Here is a 20721-nt window from a genome sequence, read left to right as displayed (position 1 = left end):
ATATATCCTAGAAAGCATTAGTTATCAAATTATAAGAATATTTGGCGTTCTTTTTTTATAACTGCATAGTACCCGACTGAATGGATATAACATAGTTTATCCAATTTCCTCTGAATAAATACTAGTTTCTATTATTGTACTATTATAAATAATGTGAAACAATAATTTTGTGTATCTTCAGAGAAAATAGAATGCTGGATCAAGCCTGACTTTCCTTATGTATGTATTCTGTGTAACGTTACCTAATTCTCTGATTCCTTATGGGTTGCACCATTTTGTACTTCCTAGCAATCTGAGTGCCTACTTCCCTATGGCCTGGACAACAAACTGTGTAGCAAGCTTCTGAATATTTGACAATTTTTTTGGGGGGGAAGCGGACTCATTAATTTTATAGTCTAAAATTATTTAAGTAATTTGTTGTAGTTGAACTACCATGAATACTTAAAACATCCACATTCAAACTTGACTGCCTAATAACTAAGATTTTATATCTACATTATCATTTTTTGTTTTTTTAGAAATTATGGTTTCTAAAAAAATGGGAGAGTACAATCAGAAATCGGAGTTTTAGGGGGGCCTGGTTGGCTCAGTCAGTTAGCAGCTGACTCTTGATTTCAGCTCAGGTCATGATCCCAGGGTCATGGGATTGAGTCCTCAGTCAGGCTTCATGAGGAATGTGGAACCTGCTTGAGTGCTTGAGATTCTCATTCTCTCTCTCTCTCTCTCTCTCTCTCTCTCCCCCCTCCCCCTCCCTCTCTGCCCATCTCCCTGGCTTGCATGTGCTCTTTCTCTCAAATAAGAAAAAAATAAATTAAAAAAAAGAATTAGGAGTTTTAAAACTGTGCTTTCATGAAGGTCATTTATCCTTAGATGATGACACTACTCCCATACTTGTTATTTCAGAGGTAAAGTGAATACTGGAAAATTCTACTCATTCATGCAAAGCAAAAGTAATACATTAACCATTTTGATAAAAGCACAAATAATTTACTCATGCATTGCTTAAGCTAAGTAAATAGAGCACACAGTGATTTAAATCACTGATATAACTTGATAGTCTGGAATTCATTTCCACATTATTCCTGTAGTAGGAACTCTAAGGACAACAATCACAACCATGGTAATGACAGCAAATAGCACTTACTGTGTCAGGCCCTGTTCTAAGCATTCCACAAATGTTATCTCATTTAACTCTTACCACAACCTTAGCAAGTAGGTACCATTATTTCCATTATACTGATGAGAAAACAGATAATGACATCAGCAAATGGTGATCATGAATTCTAATCCAGATACCTGATTCCAGAGCTTGGACTCAACTATTTTATTATAGAACTTCTAGTGTTTCATTACAGTATACTAAAGAGAAAAGCTCAAGTACTTAAAATAGTTTAACAGTGATAAATAAAAATGTTTTTTTTTTCAAGTACATTTTTAACCGAATACATTTTGAATAGGAACAAGTATTCTAAAATTAAATCAAGGAAAATAAATTAGCAACCAAACCTAAGCTATTAATTCACGATTCATGCAAATTTTGCTACTAGTCACATGAAATGTAAATGAAATTCACACGTTTTTTGTAGCTGATGAAATCAACGAGTACCCTCAATTTAACAGGTACTCTGGCCATGGTTCCTTGTTGAAGCATCATAACTAACAACCACTGACTTACCTCATCTGGGAAAAGATGCAACCTCTGCATCAGAGTTCTTCTGTGAAGGTTTTTTGGCAGCATGCCATAAATAGCTAGTTTCACAATCTGAAAAACAGACATATATAGGATTCACTAAGAAAAATCTGACATTTACAGATAGTGATGAAAACAAGTGGGCTCAGACTCAAGTGAAATGAAAGGAATTGAGACCTAAGTAGACCTGTGGCAGCAACAGCAAAAGAATCATTATTTTGTACATTACTATTTTCTTTAGGCTCTATTTGACTTAATTTATTTTAAAGGAAAAGCACAAAACGAGATTATTTTTAATCTCCTATGTGCCAATTATAGCTAGAATAAGAAAAAAAGCTTGTACAAGCTTTCTCTAAGATTATACAAAAACCTATGACTCAAATAATCTGTTACATACTGACTTGAGCAGAACCCAGGGAGGCCTTACTCCTGTTTTCTCCAGGTAGGTGATCAGGAAGTTTCCAATTCATAAAGTTAGCCTGACCCTACAGTTATGAGACTGACTCTAAGTCACAAATCCACAACAATGGTAAGGTTATCATTCACTGAAAAATTACTGTGTATGGTGGTTAGTTGCATTATATTTGTTATCTTGTTTAGGATGCTGAGTCTCATTCCACAGGTGAGGAAACAGATTTAGTGAGGTAAAAGAACTCCCCCAACTTCATATATCTAGTAAGTGGCAGTGCTGGAATTCAAACCAGGCAGTCTTACTTCCAGAATAGACACATATTACAAGCAATCACATCTATAATGTGTTTCTCTCTGTAACTTCTCAAGAAGACAAAAAATCCTTTCTCTCTACCATACCTATTTTCAAGATGGCAAACTAACCTTTCCATGATTGACATTTCCCCTTTTCAACGTTTTTTATTTATTTTTGGGACAGAGAGAGAGACAGAGCATGAACGGGGGAGGGGCAGAGAGAGAGGGAGACACAGAATCGGAAACAGGCTCCAGGCTCTGAGCCATCAGCCCAGAGCCTGACGCGGGGCTCGAACTCACGGACCGCGAGATCGTGACCTGGCTGATGTCGGACGCTTAACTGACTGCGCCACCCAGGCGCCCCTACATTTCCCCTTTTAAGATTATCCTCATTGTTGGTCTGAATGTGATTTGATGTATGCTTTGTCAAGAGAAGGCCACAGAGTGTCATTCTGTGTTCCATAACCTCCTGGGGGCCTGCTGGTATATAGGACCTACAAATATACTGCAAGGTCCTCATAAAACTGCTGATAGGGACATCTGAAGGGTTGCATCAATTTTTACCATCTGTGCTCATATTCCAAGGATGTAATTTGACACTTATTAGAGCTAATTCGCTAAATTAGACATGATAGAACAGGGTTGTCCTATAAGAGGATTTCCTATTCCTTTAATTTTCTCATCAAATCAGACCACAAAACCTAACTACATACAAAAGCTAGTGGTATCTCTTAATACATTTTCCAATTTAGTGCTGTTAATACTCTGTGTTCTGGAGATTTTAATAGAGACTTACATTGTTAAAATTAAAGGCAATAAAAAATTCAGTTAGTCACACAAGCCACATTTCATGTGGTCAACTGCCACATGCACCTAGTGGTTACCATATTTATCAGCACAGACAGAAGAACATTTTCATCATGACAGAAATTTCTATTAGCACTGATCTAGATATTAGTCTTTACAATTTTAAATAAAAAAAATTAATGTTTATTTATTTTTGAGGTGGGGGGAGGGGGCAGAGAAAGAGGAAACACAGAATCCAAAGCAGCTCCAGGCTCTGAACTGTCAGCACAGAGCTCGACGTGGGGCTTGAACTCATGAACTGTGAGACCACGACCTGAGCCAAAGTCAGATGCTTAACCAACTGAGCCACCTGGGCGCCCCTAAGATTTTTAATTTTTAAAAGTCTTAAACAGAAACTGACAATATTAACATTATGCAGCACCTTATCTGGACAAGCCAGCCATTATATCCTCTGAATATCATCCTAGCAGCAATTTTATCATTTTGGTAGGGTTACATGCCATTTAGGTTTCATGTTCTTAACAAAATTTAACTGTAGTCACTTAAACTAACAAGTTGGTTTTTGAAAAACTCTCCCTATTAAAAAAATGCACCGTAACACCCAAATTAGTGGCAGCCACAAAGTGTAGAAAGGTTATAAGCTGACAGGGGAGAGAAAAAGACAGACATACAAACAATATACTCCCCCAAATAATAACACAACACGTGCATGCAATCAATCAATCAATTATAGCTGTACAGACTTATGTATAAGTTCTAAGGAATTCAAAAAGTGAGAAAGAGTAGAAGTGAGGTTAATAAATACTCAAGACCTTCCACATACAACCTGTAAACTAGGGCATATGCCATTTGTTTCACTCAAAATAACTTTACTAACTACAGGAGGGGGGGAAAACAAGAAAGGAACCATGTTAGAAAACAATACAAGGACAAAAACTCTTAAACTATAACTATGGTAGGGATAAGGAAAAGCTCAATCAACATATTTACTTGAGTTTATAATTAATGACATATATGATTATAATATTTTGAAATATTTAATTTTTTTTAATGTTTATTCATTTTTAAAAGATAGAGACAGAGCACAAGCAGGGATGGGGCAGAGAGAGAGGGGGACACAAAATCTGAAGCAGACTCCAGGCCCTGAGCTGTCAGCACAGAGCCCAACACAGGGCTCGAACTCATGAACCACGAGATCATGACCTGAGCCGAAGTCAGACACTCGACAGACTGAGCCACCCAGGCGCCCCAATATTTTGAAATATTTAATAACCTACTAATAACTATTTAAGTGTACTATTTAATGTATTTTACAAATAATATTCCAGGGCTGTACTAATAATCAGAAGGACGCATTATGAAACAAACTCTCTTACAAGCCCATATACCGAGTACTGATTAGCAAATTATGTCTGCTGGCAGAAGACCTACTGTTCCAGGCAGACACTTAAGTATTTGATTTGGAAGTAAAATAACTGACCTCTTCCTTAGCAAGTTGTTCCTTTTCAAAACACAAAGTTAAAATTAATACTTAAAAAAAGAATTAACATAATTTAAATGAGGTAATAATTCAAATGGTTTTAATTCTGAACTATTTTCCAGGACTTCATCAAACATTTTGTAATGTATTCTAATATTTGTTTACAAAACATAAGTTGGAACAGTTTCTACAAATGGTATCAAATGCCAAATTCTTATAAAAAAGTAGGACTCTACTGCCTCCTAGTGTACAGTGAGCATGCCAGAATAACAAAGAAACTTAAATTTTAAAAATATTTATTAAATAGTAAAACTACAATTTATTGTAGCACCTACAGTACACACTATCAGCAGCCCTTACAAGTTTTTAATACCATATATACAATCCATGTAGTCAAAATAGGATATTTTATTGATCTGTAATAGCCCCAAAACACATCTTGAAATAGAACATTAAATATTTCTTAAGGAATCTCTGAGCATAGTTTTGTAAAATACGCATAAATGATAAGAAGTAAAATGTCCCCCTTTCCCTCACCCCCAAGAAAATTGTAGGCAGTATTACACCGAACAAATGGTTGCATCCTAACAATACGTATTTATTTTTATTCGCTATTATAGGGAAATACAAAAGAATGTCTTCACGGCACACTTTGTTCATTTATAAATGTATTTAGGTAAAAAGCTAAAATAGTTCCTAATGAGGAAAATGTTATCTATCTTATGTGTATATTTCAAAGACTGGGTTGTGAAGTGGAAAGGAAGGAAATATAAAATTGTGAAATGGCAACAGGAGACTTCGCTTCTAGCAATACTGAAAGGTAATATTTAGGTTAAAACTTTCTCCTAGTATATTACTCAAATAATAAGTAAATGTTAATCAAGTTAATAATATGTTTTTAAAGATCTTTTCTAAAGCATGGAAACAACTGGAGGCCAGAAGTAGGACAAAGTACTACCAAAAAAAAAAAAAAAAAAAAAAAGAGTCCTGAGGCTGGCATTTGCCCAGAGGGCATCAGCTTAGTGCGGGGTTTGGGTTTCAAAGGACTACCTCTTTTTGGTCAGGAAGTAGGATCAAAGACTTCCTCATAAACCTAGGTTTTCAACAGAAAGCCAACATCCAGGATGTACAGTGGAGAAATTAAAAAATTCAAATCTTTCCTGATAGGAAACAGATAACTATGAGCCTTACTGCACAAGGCTTCAAGGCCTAAAATTCACCCTTGGGATCAAAACCCAGAAGTCTAGAGTATAGCCTAAACAGGTCTTAGGTTGGTATAGCTTCATGCACCTGCCAGAAGCTAAGTCAATCTTTTGTGAATAAATCCACTTTGAAGACACAGGTCTCAAAGAATTCTCAGTGATGAAGTTTCAAGGTCCATGAGTTTATCAAGTGTCCTGAGCAGAAACAATAAATTGCAAAGCCACAAAGAACACAAATATTAGAATCAGATATAAACACTAAGAATTAGGTTTACAATGCTTAAAAAATATAAGGAACCAAAGAATGACAAAGAAACAGAAAGACTGTCAAAACTGACCAGCAAACTTGAAAAAGAAACAAGTAGTAAAACTTCATGGGAAAAAAAAATTCAAATTAGAAACTCACTAAAAGGGGGTGGGTGGTTGGGTGGCTCAGTCAGTTAGACAGCCAACTCTTGATTTTGGCTCAAGTCATGATCTCATGGTTTGTGGGATTGAGCCCCGCCCACGTTGAGCTCTGCATTGACAGTGTGGAGCCTGCTTGGGATTCTCTCTCTCCCTCTCTCTCTCTGCCCCTCCCCTGCCCACATGCTCTCTCCCTCTCTCAAAATAAATAAACATTAAAAAAAAAAAAGGAAACTCAATAAAAGGGTTGATTGGATTAGATATAGGTAAAAAAGATAATTAGAGAAAGTAGAACATTAAGAAATTATTGACAAGGGGCGCCTAGGTGGCTCAGTCTGTTAAGTGTCCGACTTTGGCTCAGGTCATGATCTCACAGTTTGTGGGTTAAAGCCTTGCATCAGGGTCTGTGCTGACAGCTCAGAGCCTGGAGCTGCTTCAGATTCTGTGTCTGCCTCTCTCTCTGCCCCTCCCCTGCTTGTGCGGTCTCAAAAAATAAATAAATGTTAAAAAAATTAAAAAGAAATTATTGACAATGCAGCACAATGTCAGACAGGGAGACATAAAATATGGAAGAGAGCTAATGATTCATGTACAATGAGACAGTCAACTGCAAATGTAATCAGATTTCCAAAGGGAAAGAACAGATAGAGAATAAAGGGAATAAAAGAACACATAAGAGCTGACAAATTTTCAGCACTGAAGATGCCAGTCCTTAAGCAAAATAAGTAAGACTTGAAAAGAAACAGGAAAACTAAAATCAAAGGAAAGATCTCAGAAGGATCCCCCCACCCCTGCAAAAGAGACAGAATACATACAAAGAAACAGTTCAACTGACATCTAACATATCAATAGCAATAACAGAAGCTAAAATCTGCTTGTACAGTAGCTTCAAACAGGTGAGAGAGAAAAATGGTTATCCTAGAATTGCATATACTAAATAAGCAAAACTATCTTTCAAGAAGAAAGCAAAAATAAAGACAGTTTCAGACAAAAATAAAAAGCTTATTATTAAAAGAATGTTATGATAGGAATGTCAAAAGAAGTATTTCAAGAAGGAAATTAATCCCAAAGGAAGACTGTTATGGGAAAAGGATTTGTAAGCAAAGAAAATAATAAAAAATCAGTTAACTGTATAAAACAGTAACAAGAATGTTGAATTGGAAGGGTTTTAAAAATTGTTGACTGTGTGAGGGACAGTAGGTGTTAAAAATCGTCTAAGGACCTTGTTTTGATCTGGAAGAAAGTAAAGATTGATTACTCTTAGACTTCTAATAAATAAACTCAATCCAAAAGAAGGCAAGAAAGAAGGAGAGGAAAAAATTAAATAAAATCTCCTTTCTTGCCTTCTTTCGGATTGAGTTTATTTATTAGAAGTGTAAGATTAATCAATTATCTTTACTTTCCTCCAGATCAAAACAAGGTCCTTAGAAAATTTTTGTGGTTTATACATACAATGGAATACTACTTGGCAAGCAATGAGAGAGAATGAAATTTTGCCATTTGCAACAATGTGGATGTAAGTGGAGAGTATTATGCTAAGTGAAATAAGTCAGTCAGAGAAAGATATCATATGTTTTCACTCATATATGGAACTTGAGAAACTTAACAGAAGACCATGGGGGAAAGGAAGGGGAAAAAAATAGTTCCAAACAGAGAGGGATGCAAACCATAAGAGACTCTAAATACAAAGAACAAACTGAGGATTGATGGTGGCGGGGGTGGGAGGGGGAGGGGAAAACAGGTGTGATGGGTATTGAGGAAGGCACTTGTTGGGATGAGTACTGGGTATTGTATGTAAGCATAGGAAGCTTAGGAATCTACCCCCGAAGCCAAGAGCCACTGTATATACTATATATTAGCTAACTTGACAATAAATTATGTTTAAAAAAATCATATAAAGCGCATAGTACTATGCTTAGGATGTTAACGATCAATAAATATGACCTCTGTGACAGAAAAATAAATAAGTAAATAAATAAAATAAACAAACAAATAAATAAATAGATTTAAAGTAGAATGATTTATTGGGCAAACACTATCAAAAGAAGGCTGATATAGTTTACTAAAAAAACAAAAAGACCTCGAGATAAAAAGTATAATTAGAGACAAAAATGGCTGTTGGTACCATGATTAATTCTTAGGAAGAATGTAATTCCAAACTTAAATTCATCTAACACTAAATCTTCAAAACATACAAAACAAAAACTGACAGAAATACAGGGGAAAAATAAATCCACAATTGAGTTCGTAACAGAACTCCTTCAGGTAATCAATAAATCAAATAAACAAAAAAAAAGTCAGTAAGACTTTTTTTGATTGGAATGTACTTTGCATTTTTGATATAATGGATGTATAATCATACATAGATATATACATCTCTCTCTCCAAGACATTTTCAGCAAACATATCCTAGATAATCACGCAAGTATCAAGTAATTAAAAAGAAAAGCAACGAAACTGGCTAAATGCAAAACACAGTAAACAGTAATTAGAAAACATATACAATTGAATGATAGGAAATAATGCTTATCAAAACTTGTGTGATACAGTTAAAGTGCAGAATTTATAGCCTTGAATGATAGCTACATTAGAAGAGGAGCTAGACTGGAAAAACAGTTCTTGAACCAGTCTTCCCACAGATGATTAATAAATAAAAAATACAATAAACTTACTGCTACTGGATCCTTCTGGTGAAGTTGAGCAGCTGTTACTTGTCTAAATCCACCTGGATAGCTGTTAAAAGAAGCAAAGACATTAAAACTGGGAGTAGGCTATGATATACTATTTCTTGAAATGCATATGGTTTTATAATATGAAAACTATTTTTATTATGAAGCTATTCTTGTTTCTGGGAACTATGATTTTCATTAGTGTCTTAAAAATTAAGTGGTAACCTATGCTATTCGAAATATTTTTCTTTTTAAGTGGTCAACTGTCTTCATTTCATAAAAATTGCACATCTTGGAAAATTCTTAGCATAACTATTGTTTTCATTCATTCTGAAGTAGTTGTTCATGCTTGAATTTAAGAAAGGAAAAGCAGTGAGCCAACATGCTTCACATTCCCTGCCATATCAGAATGTCTGTATAACCTAGGGGTCGGGTTTGGGGAAAACAGGGGTAGCCACTTTGGGTCTAAGTCCAGTTCATACTCAAAACAGGGAATGATCCTGTTTCCTGTTAATAGTTGGTAAAAGACCACCAAGAGTTATATGTTGGTCCTAAGTGATACAATACTGTGTTCATATCAAATTTATACATAAAATAGATAAATTGGAGATTTAAAATATATATAAATATTTGGGATAGTATTGATGGCAGCTTAGTAACTTGGATGCCCCAGATCTCAGTCTGGAATCTAGGTTTGCCAGTGGCTACCAGTTTAATAGTAGGTAACTTGCTTTACTTCTTTATTAGAGTTTACTCATATGAGAAAATGTTTGTGAAAGTGCTTAAGAAATTAAAAACAATATACAGATGTAAGGTTTCATTATGTTGAATGGATAAAGCCTAAATGATTTTTGAGGAAGGGGAAAAGAAAACATAAACTCAGTGGACTCTGCAAGAAGTTAAAGATTACCTAAATATAATTCCTTTCATAAGTTTCAATCAGACTTAAAAACATTTGAAAGAACCACATTTCAGGAATAAAATTTAAAAAAGCAGATTTAGAAGTTTGCTGAGAAAGATGGATAATATTCAAAGTGATACTTTCATTTGTTTCAAGGGATTTCAGTTTCAGAAAAAGAAATACCTGTCTAGACTTCAATTCCTGTATTCTTTCTCTCTGTGGAAAAAAAGTACTTTACAACTTCTATGCTAAAGATCACCTTTCTGTTTTTAACATTGGGATGCCAAGTTCTAAAGTATAATACCATTTACATTTTATTTCATGAGTTTGGACTTTATTCTGAAGAATCTGGAAAGGTGGCATAAAATTCTGCGTAGAGGAATGATTTGAATAATGTAATAAATACTCAGTTGATTTTTACTGGTGACAAAGTAACTATACTTCTTCCTCCAGTGTGGGATAGCCTAAATGGAAGAGAAGAAACTTTGTTTAAAATGTTCATCATTTTTTTTCCAATGCAAATTAATTCAGTAAATACTTACTGTGTGCCTACTGTGCTGGGTGCTGGGGATATGTCGACAAATATGACAGTATCCCGTCCACAAAAAAATGACTCCGTGAATTCTACTGAGGCATCTAACAGTAAGCTATATTTCTAATCCTACCAATACATTTATATGACTGAACAGTTAGATGTCAAAGTTCAGGGTGCACACATACATATCTCACCTGACCTCCAAAATAATGAGAAGTGAGTGTTTATGAAATATTTGGACAAGAAAACATTTTCTGAGACTAGAAAACATAGAACAAATTATAAGGGAAAAGAGAGATTTAATTACATAAAAGTTAAATAACCATACAACAAAGGACATCATAAAGAAAATTTGTAAAAAGTAAACTATATAATAGTGGACTAATATTCTTAATAGATAAAATGTTCAGAGAACATGCTAAGGAAAGCATTGATACCTTATAATAATGCAAATGTAAACAATCAGATGTCCATCAAAGTAGCACAATCTTATTATTAAATCATTATTAATGATGTGCTGTGGCAGCAGTTTTATAAAACCAGGCATTCTTTTTTTTTTTTTTTTCAACGTTTATTTATTTTTGGGACAGAGAGAGACAGAGCATGAACGGGGGAGGGGCAGAGAGAGAGGGAGACACAGAATCGGAAACAGGCTCCAGGCTCTGAGCCATCAGCCCAGAGCCTGACGCGGGGCTCGAACTCACGGACCGCGAGATCGTGACCTGGCTGAAGTCGGACGCTTAACCGACTGCGCCACCCAGGCGCCCCTAAAACCAGGCATTCTTATGCACTACTAGTACAAAATTAAAGTGATGTTTGGAAATACCTATTAAAAGATCAATTATCATCCCTTTCATCTTGAAATTCATTACATTTCCAGTTTTATTTTAAATTATCCTATATGTTGAAAAAGCCTCATGTATAAAGATGTTTTTCAGCTCTTTATGAAACTAAAAATTTTAATTAAAAAAAGGATATTATGTATGCAAATCATATTCTGTATTACTACACAGTGACAAACTATTTATAAAAAGGCTTTCTGATAATTTTATATAAAGTGAAAAAAAGATGTAAACTTGTATATGTATTAAAATGTTTAGTCCACAGGATGAAAAATGATTTTTAGTTCCTTCTTTAAACTTTTCTGCATTTCCTAAAATTATCATATATTAAAATTTTTATAACTAGAAAGTTAAAATTTGAATATATAATGTAATAATGTTCTCAGCATAAAAAAAGTGGTACATCCAGTGAAATGAAGTAACAAAGTAAGTGAAGAGTCAACAGAAACTGAGAAACAAAACAGTTATTTACCATACGGGGTTGAGACAATAGGGAAGGTATTCAAGAAGAGGTTGAATGAGCCAGGTTTTAATGGATAAATATGAGTTCTTGAGAAACACTCCTGTGAAGGAGAATAACACACGCAAAGGCAGAAAGGCAAGAAATAGCAATATGTTGGCTAAAATGAAGGATTCTGAAGCAGTAGTGGTAATTGGGTACCGATAATGTACAAGTTTAGAGTTTCAACCTTAGATAAGACAGCTCTACTGAAGGGGACACTACCAGCAGAGGGTATGTTATACTAGCTGTTCGCTATTAGCTGTGCTATTATTTTCCACAGATATTACTGCTACAATAATTATTACAGCATTTTGTGCCAATACTTCCCCCTTTATGCTTTTATCGCATTGTTACCCTGACTTTTCATATTTCTTCCCCCGTTACCTCTAAATTTTATAGAATTTGGTTTATCTGTACAGATTTCCTAATAGCAGAAACTACTGAAGCTGGATGTGAATTTATTTTGGTTATGTTAAATAACAATTTCATGAATAAGTTTAAGGAGAATGGGCAAAGTCTGGCTAATGGAAGCAAAAAAGTTATTCTGAGTGGGTCACTTGGGTGGTTCAGTTGGTTAAGCGTCCAACTTTGACTCAGGGCAGGATCTCATGGTTTGCAAATTCAAGTCCCACTGTCTGCTGTCAGCAAAGAGCTCACTTTGGATCCTCTGTCTTCCTTTCTCTCTGCTCCTCCTCTGCTTGTACGTGCTCTCTTTCTCTCTCTCAAAAATAAACATTAAAAAAAATAAAATAAAGTCTTTAAAAAAAAAAAGTTATTCCTAGCATTGCCTAAGACCCACTTAGGCAAGAGATGAAAAGAAACAGATGGAGACATTAAAGTCTGCTTGTCTAAGATGAAGGTGCAATTGGAAATAAACAATTTTAATCAAGAATGAAAGTTCAACATTTCTAACCGTATCTTGCATGACAGTATAGGAGGTATTTAATTAAATTTGTATATGACCTGAAGCAGAGGGCTTAACACATTACATGACGCAATCAAGATCTCAGAAGATTTAAAAAAAAAATTTTTTTTTGACGTTTATTTATTTTTGAGACAGAGAGAGACAGAGCATGAACGGGGGAGGGGCAGAGAGAGAGGGAGACACAGAATCGGAAACAGGCTCCAGGCTCTGAGCCATCAGCCCAGAGCCTGACGCGGGGCTCGAACTCACGGACCGCGAGATCGTGACCTGAGCCGAAGTCGGACGCTCAACCGACCGAGCCACCCAGGCGCCCCAAGATCTCAGAAGATTTTAAAAGGCTGGAGGTAAAATTTAACTTAAGGTATTGTAGTTGGGTTAACATGGGTTAAAACATGGTTAAACAGCAGCATGTTTAAGAAAGACTTGGGAGTTTTGGCTGATAGTGAACTCCATGTACCACCCAATAGAGGATTACATAACTGAAAGATGGACGACTCCCATTATACTAGGAAGCCATCAGAACATAGCCAGTTGAGTGTATTTAGTTAAGAAAGACACTAGAGAGTGACCAAGATATAAGGGGATAGTCAAAGGGACACCATATAAAGAACTCTGAAGTAACTACAGATGTTTAGCTTAGGGAAAAGACAAATCAAGGGGCTCTTATTGATTTCTATCTCAAAATGATCTGAAGGATGTCATGTGGAGAGATATGATTATTTTACACTGTCCAAAGAGGAGAACTAAGACTAATATGAAAGCTAAAGAAAAACAGATTATGATTCAACAGCATAAAGATCTTTCTAAAATTTAAACCATTTCAAAGATGGAATGAATGGGCTGCCTTACAAGCCATGAGATCACTATTATTCAAACACAGGCAGAGAGACCTGGACGTTGAGAGGTATGTTGTGGAGATTTTAGGTATTTTCCAAACTTGGGATTTTGTTCACCATTCCTTAAACATCTCATGTATTTTCAGAAGTTTAAGATAGTTCAAGAAACAGTGACATGAATTACAGGAAATCAGAAATAAATGAGAAGATTGATTTAAAAATGAGAATAATCTAGATCAGAGAGGTTATGTGAAAAGCTTCTAGAAAAAACAAATACTGTTAATAATAACTAGTATTTGGTGTAGTTCTGTGGGTTATTTTTGGTTGAGTAAATTATATACGCAGCATGTGCAAAATTAGTATTTCCTTAAATGCCAATTTTTGAAAATAGCTTTTTCTTTTAAGTAAGATCAATTATTCTTTTCTGTTTTTTTTTTTTTTTTTAAAGGATGGTTACTTATTTAATATATTTTTTGTGGAACTTGAACTCATAACCCCAAGATCAAGAGTTGCATGCTCTTTCAACTGAGCCAGCCAGGTACCCATAGTAAGATCAATAGTATTTTTTTTTTTTTTTAATGTTTATTTATTTTTGAGAGAGAGACAGTGAGAGCCAGGGAGGGGCAGAGAGAGAGAGAGGGAGACACAGAATCCGAAACAGGCTCCAGGCTCTGAGCTGTCAGCACAGAGCCCGATGCGGCGCCCGAACCCACGAAGTGCAAGATCATGACCTGAGCCAAAGCTGGGTGCTCAAGTGGCTGAGCCAACCAGGCGCCCCAATAGTATTTTTAAAGTAATATATTTCAACTGCCTATATTCTTTGACAATGGCAGTATCATTTTTTTTTTTATTTGAGTAGTTGATACTTGATGTTACATTAGTTTTAGGTGTACAACTTAGTGATTCAACAACTCTCTATTATGCTATGCTCACCACAAGTGTAGCTACCTTCTGTCATCATACAAGGCTATTGTAACACCAGTGAGTATAGTCCCTATGCTGTACCTTTTATCCCTGTGACTTATTCATTCCATAACTGAAAGCCTGTATCTCCCACTCCCCTTCGCCCTCCCTTCCACTCTTACCCTCTTTGGCAACCATCAATCTGTTCTCTGTATTTATAGGTCTGATTCTGCTTTTTTGTGTGTTCATTTGTTTTTTTAGATTCCACACATAAGTGAAAGCATATGGTATTTGTCTTTCTCTGACACATTTCACTTTGCGCTATATATTCTAGGTCCATCCATGTTGTTGCAAATGGCCAGACTGCATCCTTCTTTATGGCTGAGTAATATTCCAGTGCACATGCACACATGTACATCATTATCCATTCATGTATCAATGGACACGTGGGTTGCTTCTCTATCCTGGCTATTATAAAGAATGCTGTAATAAACATAGAGGTATATGTATCTTTACAAATTAGTATTTTTGTTTTCTTTGGGTAATAACCTAGTAGTGGAACTACTGGATCATATGGTATTTCTATTTTTAGTTTTTTGAGGAACCTCCACACTGTTTTCCACAGTGGCCATACCAATTTACATTCCCGCCAACAGTGCATGAAGGTTCGTTTTTCTCCACATTCTTACCAACACTTATTATTTACTGTCTTAGCGGCCACACTGACAGATGTTAAGGTGACACCTCATTGTGGTTTTGATTTGCACTTCCCTGATGGTTAGATATGTTGAGCATTTTTTCATATGTCTGTTGGACAATGGTGTTATCTTACCCAGTATGTGAGGAGTACACTTTTTGTTCCCATTTATTTCCAGAAAATGCAATGTGCCTTGTGTTCATTATGACAACATGATCCCCACAGTCACCTAGATTTAAAAAGAACAAAGAAGAAAAGATTTTATATGAAAGTCATGATTTTAAGAAAAAGTGGTCTTGGTTATTTATAAAGCTTTTCAAAGTCTAAACAACACATTAAAAAACATAAAGCAAGTCACAGTGCAACACCAAAATCCTTGAACAGGATTTTGCTATTCTGTTCCTCTTTTACATAACATCTAAGTATAGAAAGAGTGAAAGAGTTGGCCAGACATTTGGAAAATCTCAACACTGGAAGATAAAAGAGGATATTATTAAAGATGCCAATAACAACAACACATCTTTTAAAGGCAAACTAATGTTATTCCTATGGTCTTTTCCCGTTAAAAATTACACTTTGCTAAAATGTTTATATTAACATACCTTTAAATGTCTAATATAAACTTCCCCTTAAAAATAGAAGAGAAAATGAAAACAATACGCATATAGATGTAAAAAGGTATGTTTTACCAATAGGCAAATTGAAAACAAATGTAAAATGTCACAATTGATTTTTCTCCTTAAATTCAGAGAACAATAGAGTATTATGATCTTATGCTTAACTACTAATCCAAGGCTTTTTCCAACCACATTTAACTAGCTACATCTAAACTGCCACTTTCAACTATGACAACATGCATATTTGATATGCCAGATGACCTGAAAATTAAAATATATGTATTAGATTAATTTTCCATAAAATTAATAAAAAAAACCCTAAAAAGTCAACATGCAGTTTTCCCATGAGTCATGATACATCACAAAATCAAATAATCAAAAACATTTTTAAATGCCTAATCTACTAATATGAAAACTTAAAAAGATTTTAATTTATTTAAAAACACTGAAAAAATAAGTATAAATAAATACCACATATGAAAACTAACAGTTACATTATAAGATAATGAGCTTTGAATTTCAATGACAGCATTTTAAGAGAGAAGTATATAGTCTACATGGAATGAGGGTAAAAGAAAGAGAAAACAGCAGGTAGGTTTTCTTTATCACAGTGAAAGGGAATCGAGAAGTGTAAACGAAAGCTTTACCTGGGAAGCTTTGCTGTCAGTGGGTTGAAAAGACAGCTTGACTGTATTTGGCAAATTGATCAAAGTTCCTAAAAGTAACCCACAATGGGCTAGTAAGGCAACTGGACAAATGAACCAGGAAAATAAATAAAGAGGGTGAGAAGATATCTATGTCATCTCAGAGAATGCTGAAGTTACCTTAGTTTTCAACCAGACTTTTACAGTTGAAGACACTAACGCCTGCTAAGATCAAGTGATTTGCCAAAGCTCACACACCATGTTATTTAATTCCCAGTTCAGGCTCTTTCCGTGACACTTAGGCTGAGGAAAAATGGAATCCTTAGCTTTACACAAGAGCTGAATTTATTTTTTAAATGTTATTTAAGCTTTAAATATGGAAAAACCAGGGCACCTAGGTGGCTCAGTCAGTTAAGCGTCCCTTGATTTTGGCTCAGGTTATGATCTTATGTTTTGTGAGTTCGAGCTCCATATCGGGTTCATAGTGAAGAGCCTGCTTGGGGATTTTCTCCCCCTCTCTCTCTCTCTCTCTCTCTCTCTCTCTCTCTCTCTGCCCCTCCCCAACTCTCTCTGTCTATCTCTCTCTAAATACTTAAAACAAACAAACAAACAAACAAACAAACAAAAAGCATCTTGAGCTATTCCAAACAAACCTACTGTCTTTGTAGAGATCAAAAGGATCTCTCAAAGGACATTCAAAAGAATATCACAGATCAGATGAAAATCATTTTCTTTCATCTGTAAGGTACTAACATCTAATCTGGGAAAAATTACTCTCCCTCAATAACATGCCTCTGGCATAAGTTATTGAGGGAGAATATATATTCTTAGAATATATTCTTAGAAAGACTTCTCTAACTCTAAATCAAACTAACCAGGAATTAAATATTTTTTAACTGCATTACATATTAAAACAAAAGCCAATATTGTTAAAGGCTGAAACCCTGAATATAGTACAATTATTTCTGTCTCAATTTCTACATACAATAGATTTCATTGTAAAGTTTTCATTAAACAATTATGCTTTATAATATGCAGCAAATGTATATAAATTAGAACTCTACTGCCTGATCAAGAGATATTCCAAGAGAAATTAATTTCTTTCAGATTAAAAAAACTAAAGTAATAAGTAATTTTTAGAAAAAGGATTTTTGTAATACAAATCAAAAACATTTTTAAATGTTACAAAAAGTATTTGTAAAAACTCTCACCTTAGATGTGTAACCTTGACTCCTTTTTATAATATTTGGTGTGTGTGTGTACACATGTGTGCATGAGTGAATGAATGAATGAATGAATGAAATTAGGTGCCAAATAAATTCAGATAAATTCAATCAAAGTGGAAACTCAAAAGTGTCATGTCAGGGAACTGAAGTTCTAATGATGAGTCACACTATCAGGGGTGCTTCTCAGTCCTACAGCTTCAGTGTTTTGGCTCATTTTCTCCCCTAAACCAGAACTCATATTTTTTCCTCAAAATTCCCTGGGAGGAAGAGATATAACATTCATTCTGGAGGCAGGAATATCAGTCGCTAATTGATCATGCACCCTTTTCTACTAGGTTCTGAGGACAGCTCCGAAATTCTTTTTAACATACCAACCCTAGGTTAAAGTTATTTGTCACCTTCGTACCTCAACACGTACCAACTCCCCAGGTAAGGTATTCAAGGATACCTACAGTTTAGGCTCAAACTTTCTAGCCTTATTTACCAGTTCTTTCCCATCCCAAACCATACTACTTGCTATTCTCTGAAGCATTATCCCATTATTTCTGTTTAAAACACACACACATACATACAGAAGATCATATACACAGATCCCCTGATCTTTCCTTTGTTCCTTCCAGTAGAAATACTCTCCTGATTTATCTCCACTTGCTAAATTTTATCCATAAAATTTAAGTTCCACATAAATATCAAGTTCCAAAAGTAATACCAGTCCTTTCATAAAGCCTTTCCTAATACCAAACCCAACTTCCCTTGATTCCACAAGGATGCCTGAATTTCTCTTATGATACCAATTTAACTCTATCTTGTCCTATCATTTGTACAATTTTACTTTCTCCACCTAAATTATAAGCTCCCTTCTGAAGACTCTTAATGTAGACCTCTTATATAATGGGAATTACAAGTCACAATAAGTGTTAAAAAAAAATTCCTGGTGTTCACTTTAATGTAAATAGGGCTTGTTCTATCATGTCTGTTCGCATTCAATTCCTCTCTTGGATTTCATGGGAGATGCACTCGTAGTTCTTAGAAATTGGACCAATCAAAACTGTCTGAGCTGCTCAGATTCCATAGGAGGATGGATTCAGATGGAGATATCTGGTAAGTTTGGTGGGAATCTCTTCCAAAATCTGCTTTGTAGTTCTTTGCCACTGATTAATAAATTAATCCACTTACTACTTACTCATGTCAGGTACTGTTCTTGATGCTGAGAATTGAGCAATGAATGCAACTGAAATCCCTGGTCATAATAAATCCTACATTCTAGTGCAATGAGCTAGACAATAAACAAGTAAACATACAATACGTCAGAGGCTGATAAATATATGGGGATAAAGAGCAATGCAGTGGAAGTATTATTAATTGATACAGGTTTTTGTGCTTTAGTTTCCCTGGGAGAAATGTCCAAAAGTGCAATTGTTGTATGGCAAGCTCATGTTTAGTTTTATAAGAAACTGCCATATTCTTTTCCAGACTGGCTGTACCATTTTATACTCCTACAAACAATGTGGGAGCAATCCAGTTTCTTTGCGTCATCACCAGCATTTGCCACTTTTTATTTTAGCTATTCTGACAGATATGCAGTGATGTCTCACTGTGGGTTTAATCTGTTTTTCCCTAATGGCTAATAATGTTGAATCATTTTATGTATTTATTTACCATCTGGTCATGATATTTTGCTCATTTTCTAATTAAGTGTTAGTTTGTTTCTTGTTGACTATATGGTTTGCAAATATTTCCCTTCAGTCTGTAGCTTGTCTTGAAAGATAAATGTCCAAATGCCTTCTTCAGTGTTTTTTTCGGCATCCCTGAATTTGTGCATAGCTAATATAACAGACAATCACATCAGTTACCACAAAATCTACTGAGTATAAAGACACTGTGATAGGAACAAGGTATGTTGTTCAAATTTATTGATAATATCTAAGTATTCACTTTTAAAGGAGTTAAGTATTCAAGATATGATCTAAAGCAAAACTCTCCTTCACTGCTTTGTACGATGATATTCTAGGAGTTGAAGAATAAATGTGCAATTAAGATTGCAAAATTAAAATGATGCAGTAATTTATATTTGAAATAAACTGACACTGAACTTAAATAGTAAAAGAGAAAAATGTGTTAGCTTGGTAACTTTAAAAAGAGCATCCTAAACTTTTCTTTTCCCTAACAAGTCTTTAAAAGATTAAATAAATAATATAAGGCAGAATGTTAGAGATTAGATCTAATCTTTGTTGAACTGCCTGGTGTGCTAGAGTTTATAACATTAAGAACTGTGTGCAACTTCTGTTTCCTTTCATGTAGATTAGGAGTATTTTAGGATAATCTAACAATAACTTTAGAAAATGCTAAAGGAAGGTTTCTCTCTGCTTCTTTTATTTATTTTTTAAATTAATTAATTAATTAATTAATTTAAAATGCTTGTTTATTTTGAGAGAGAGAGAGAGAGAGAGAGAGAGAGAGAGAACGTGTGTAAGCAAGGGAGGGGCAGAGAGAAGGAGAGACAGAATCTTAAGCAGGCTCCGTGCTGTCAGCACACAGCCCAACATGGGACTCAATTTCACCAACTGTGAGATCATGACCTGAGCCAAAATCTAGAGTGGAACAGTTAACTGACTGAGCCACCCAGGTGCCCTTCTGCTTCTTTTAAACGTTCACACTGTCCTCAATTTATTAATCTGTGGGCAATGAAAAGAATGGAGTCCTCATGAAGAGTAAGTATAATCTAAAAATTACCATGTGCCCTTTCTTTTTATTATCAGTGACAAACATGTTCAAAGAGCTCCCAGGTCCCAAATTCAGAAGGGCAGCTCTGATTAGAAAGAGAAGGGAGGGGCGCCTGGGTGGCGCAGTCGGTTAAGCGTCCGGCTTCAGCCAGGTCACGATCTCGCGGTCCGTGAGTTCGAGCCCCGCGTCGGGCTCTGGGCTGATGGCTCAGAGCCTGGAGCCTGCTTCCGATTCTGTGTCTCCCTCTCTCTCTGCGCCTCCCCCGTTCATGCTCTGTCTCTCTCTGTCCCAAAAATAAATAAACGTTGAAAAACAAAAAAATTTAGAAAGAGAAGGGAACTTTTCCTAGTTCTACATCATTTCCAGCTTGACTCAGACCACATTTTCCATAAAAAATAACCTTATAAGTGG

The 20721-nt window shown here is 35.3% G+C and overlaps 1 protein-coding gene across 2 annotated transcripts in view; it reads right to left on the bottom strand.

Moving 5' to 3' along the window:
• Nucleotides 1-20721, bottom strand: part of MRPL13 (mitochondrial ribosomal protein L13) — a 49398-nt gene that overhangs the window by 18939 nt on the left and 9738 nt on the right. For both annotated transcript variants that reach the window (XM_030304288.1, XM_030304290.1), the window contains exons 3-5: nucleotides 15235-15328; nucleotides 8962-9022; nucleotides 1676-1762 (exon numbers count right to left, since the gene is read on the bottom strand). In XM_030304288.1, coding sequence (XP_030160148.1) covers nucleotides 1676-1762; nucleotides 8962-9022; nucleotides 15235-15328 — 242 coding nt within the window. The remainder of the gene's footprint in view (nucleotides 1-1675; nucleotides 1763-8961; nucleotides 9023-15234; nucleotides 15329-20721) is intronic.

Source organism: Lynx canadensis, chromosome F2 (genome assembly GCF_007474595.2).
Source record: "Lynx canadensis isolate LIC74 chromosome F2, mLynCan4.pri.v2, whole genome shotgun sequence".
Lineage (NCBI taxonomy): Eukaryota > Metazoa > Chordata > Mammalia > Carnivora > Felidae > Lynx > Lynx canadensis.
The sequence above is the reverse complement of the archived record's forward strand: the minus strand, read 5'-3'. Positions and strand labels throughout refer to the sequence as shown.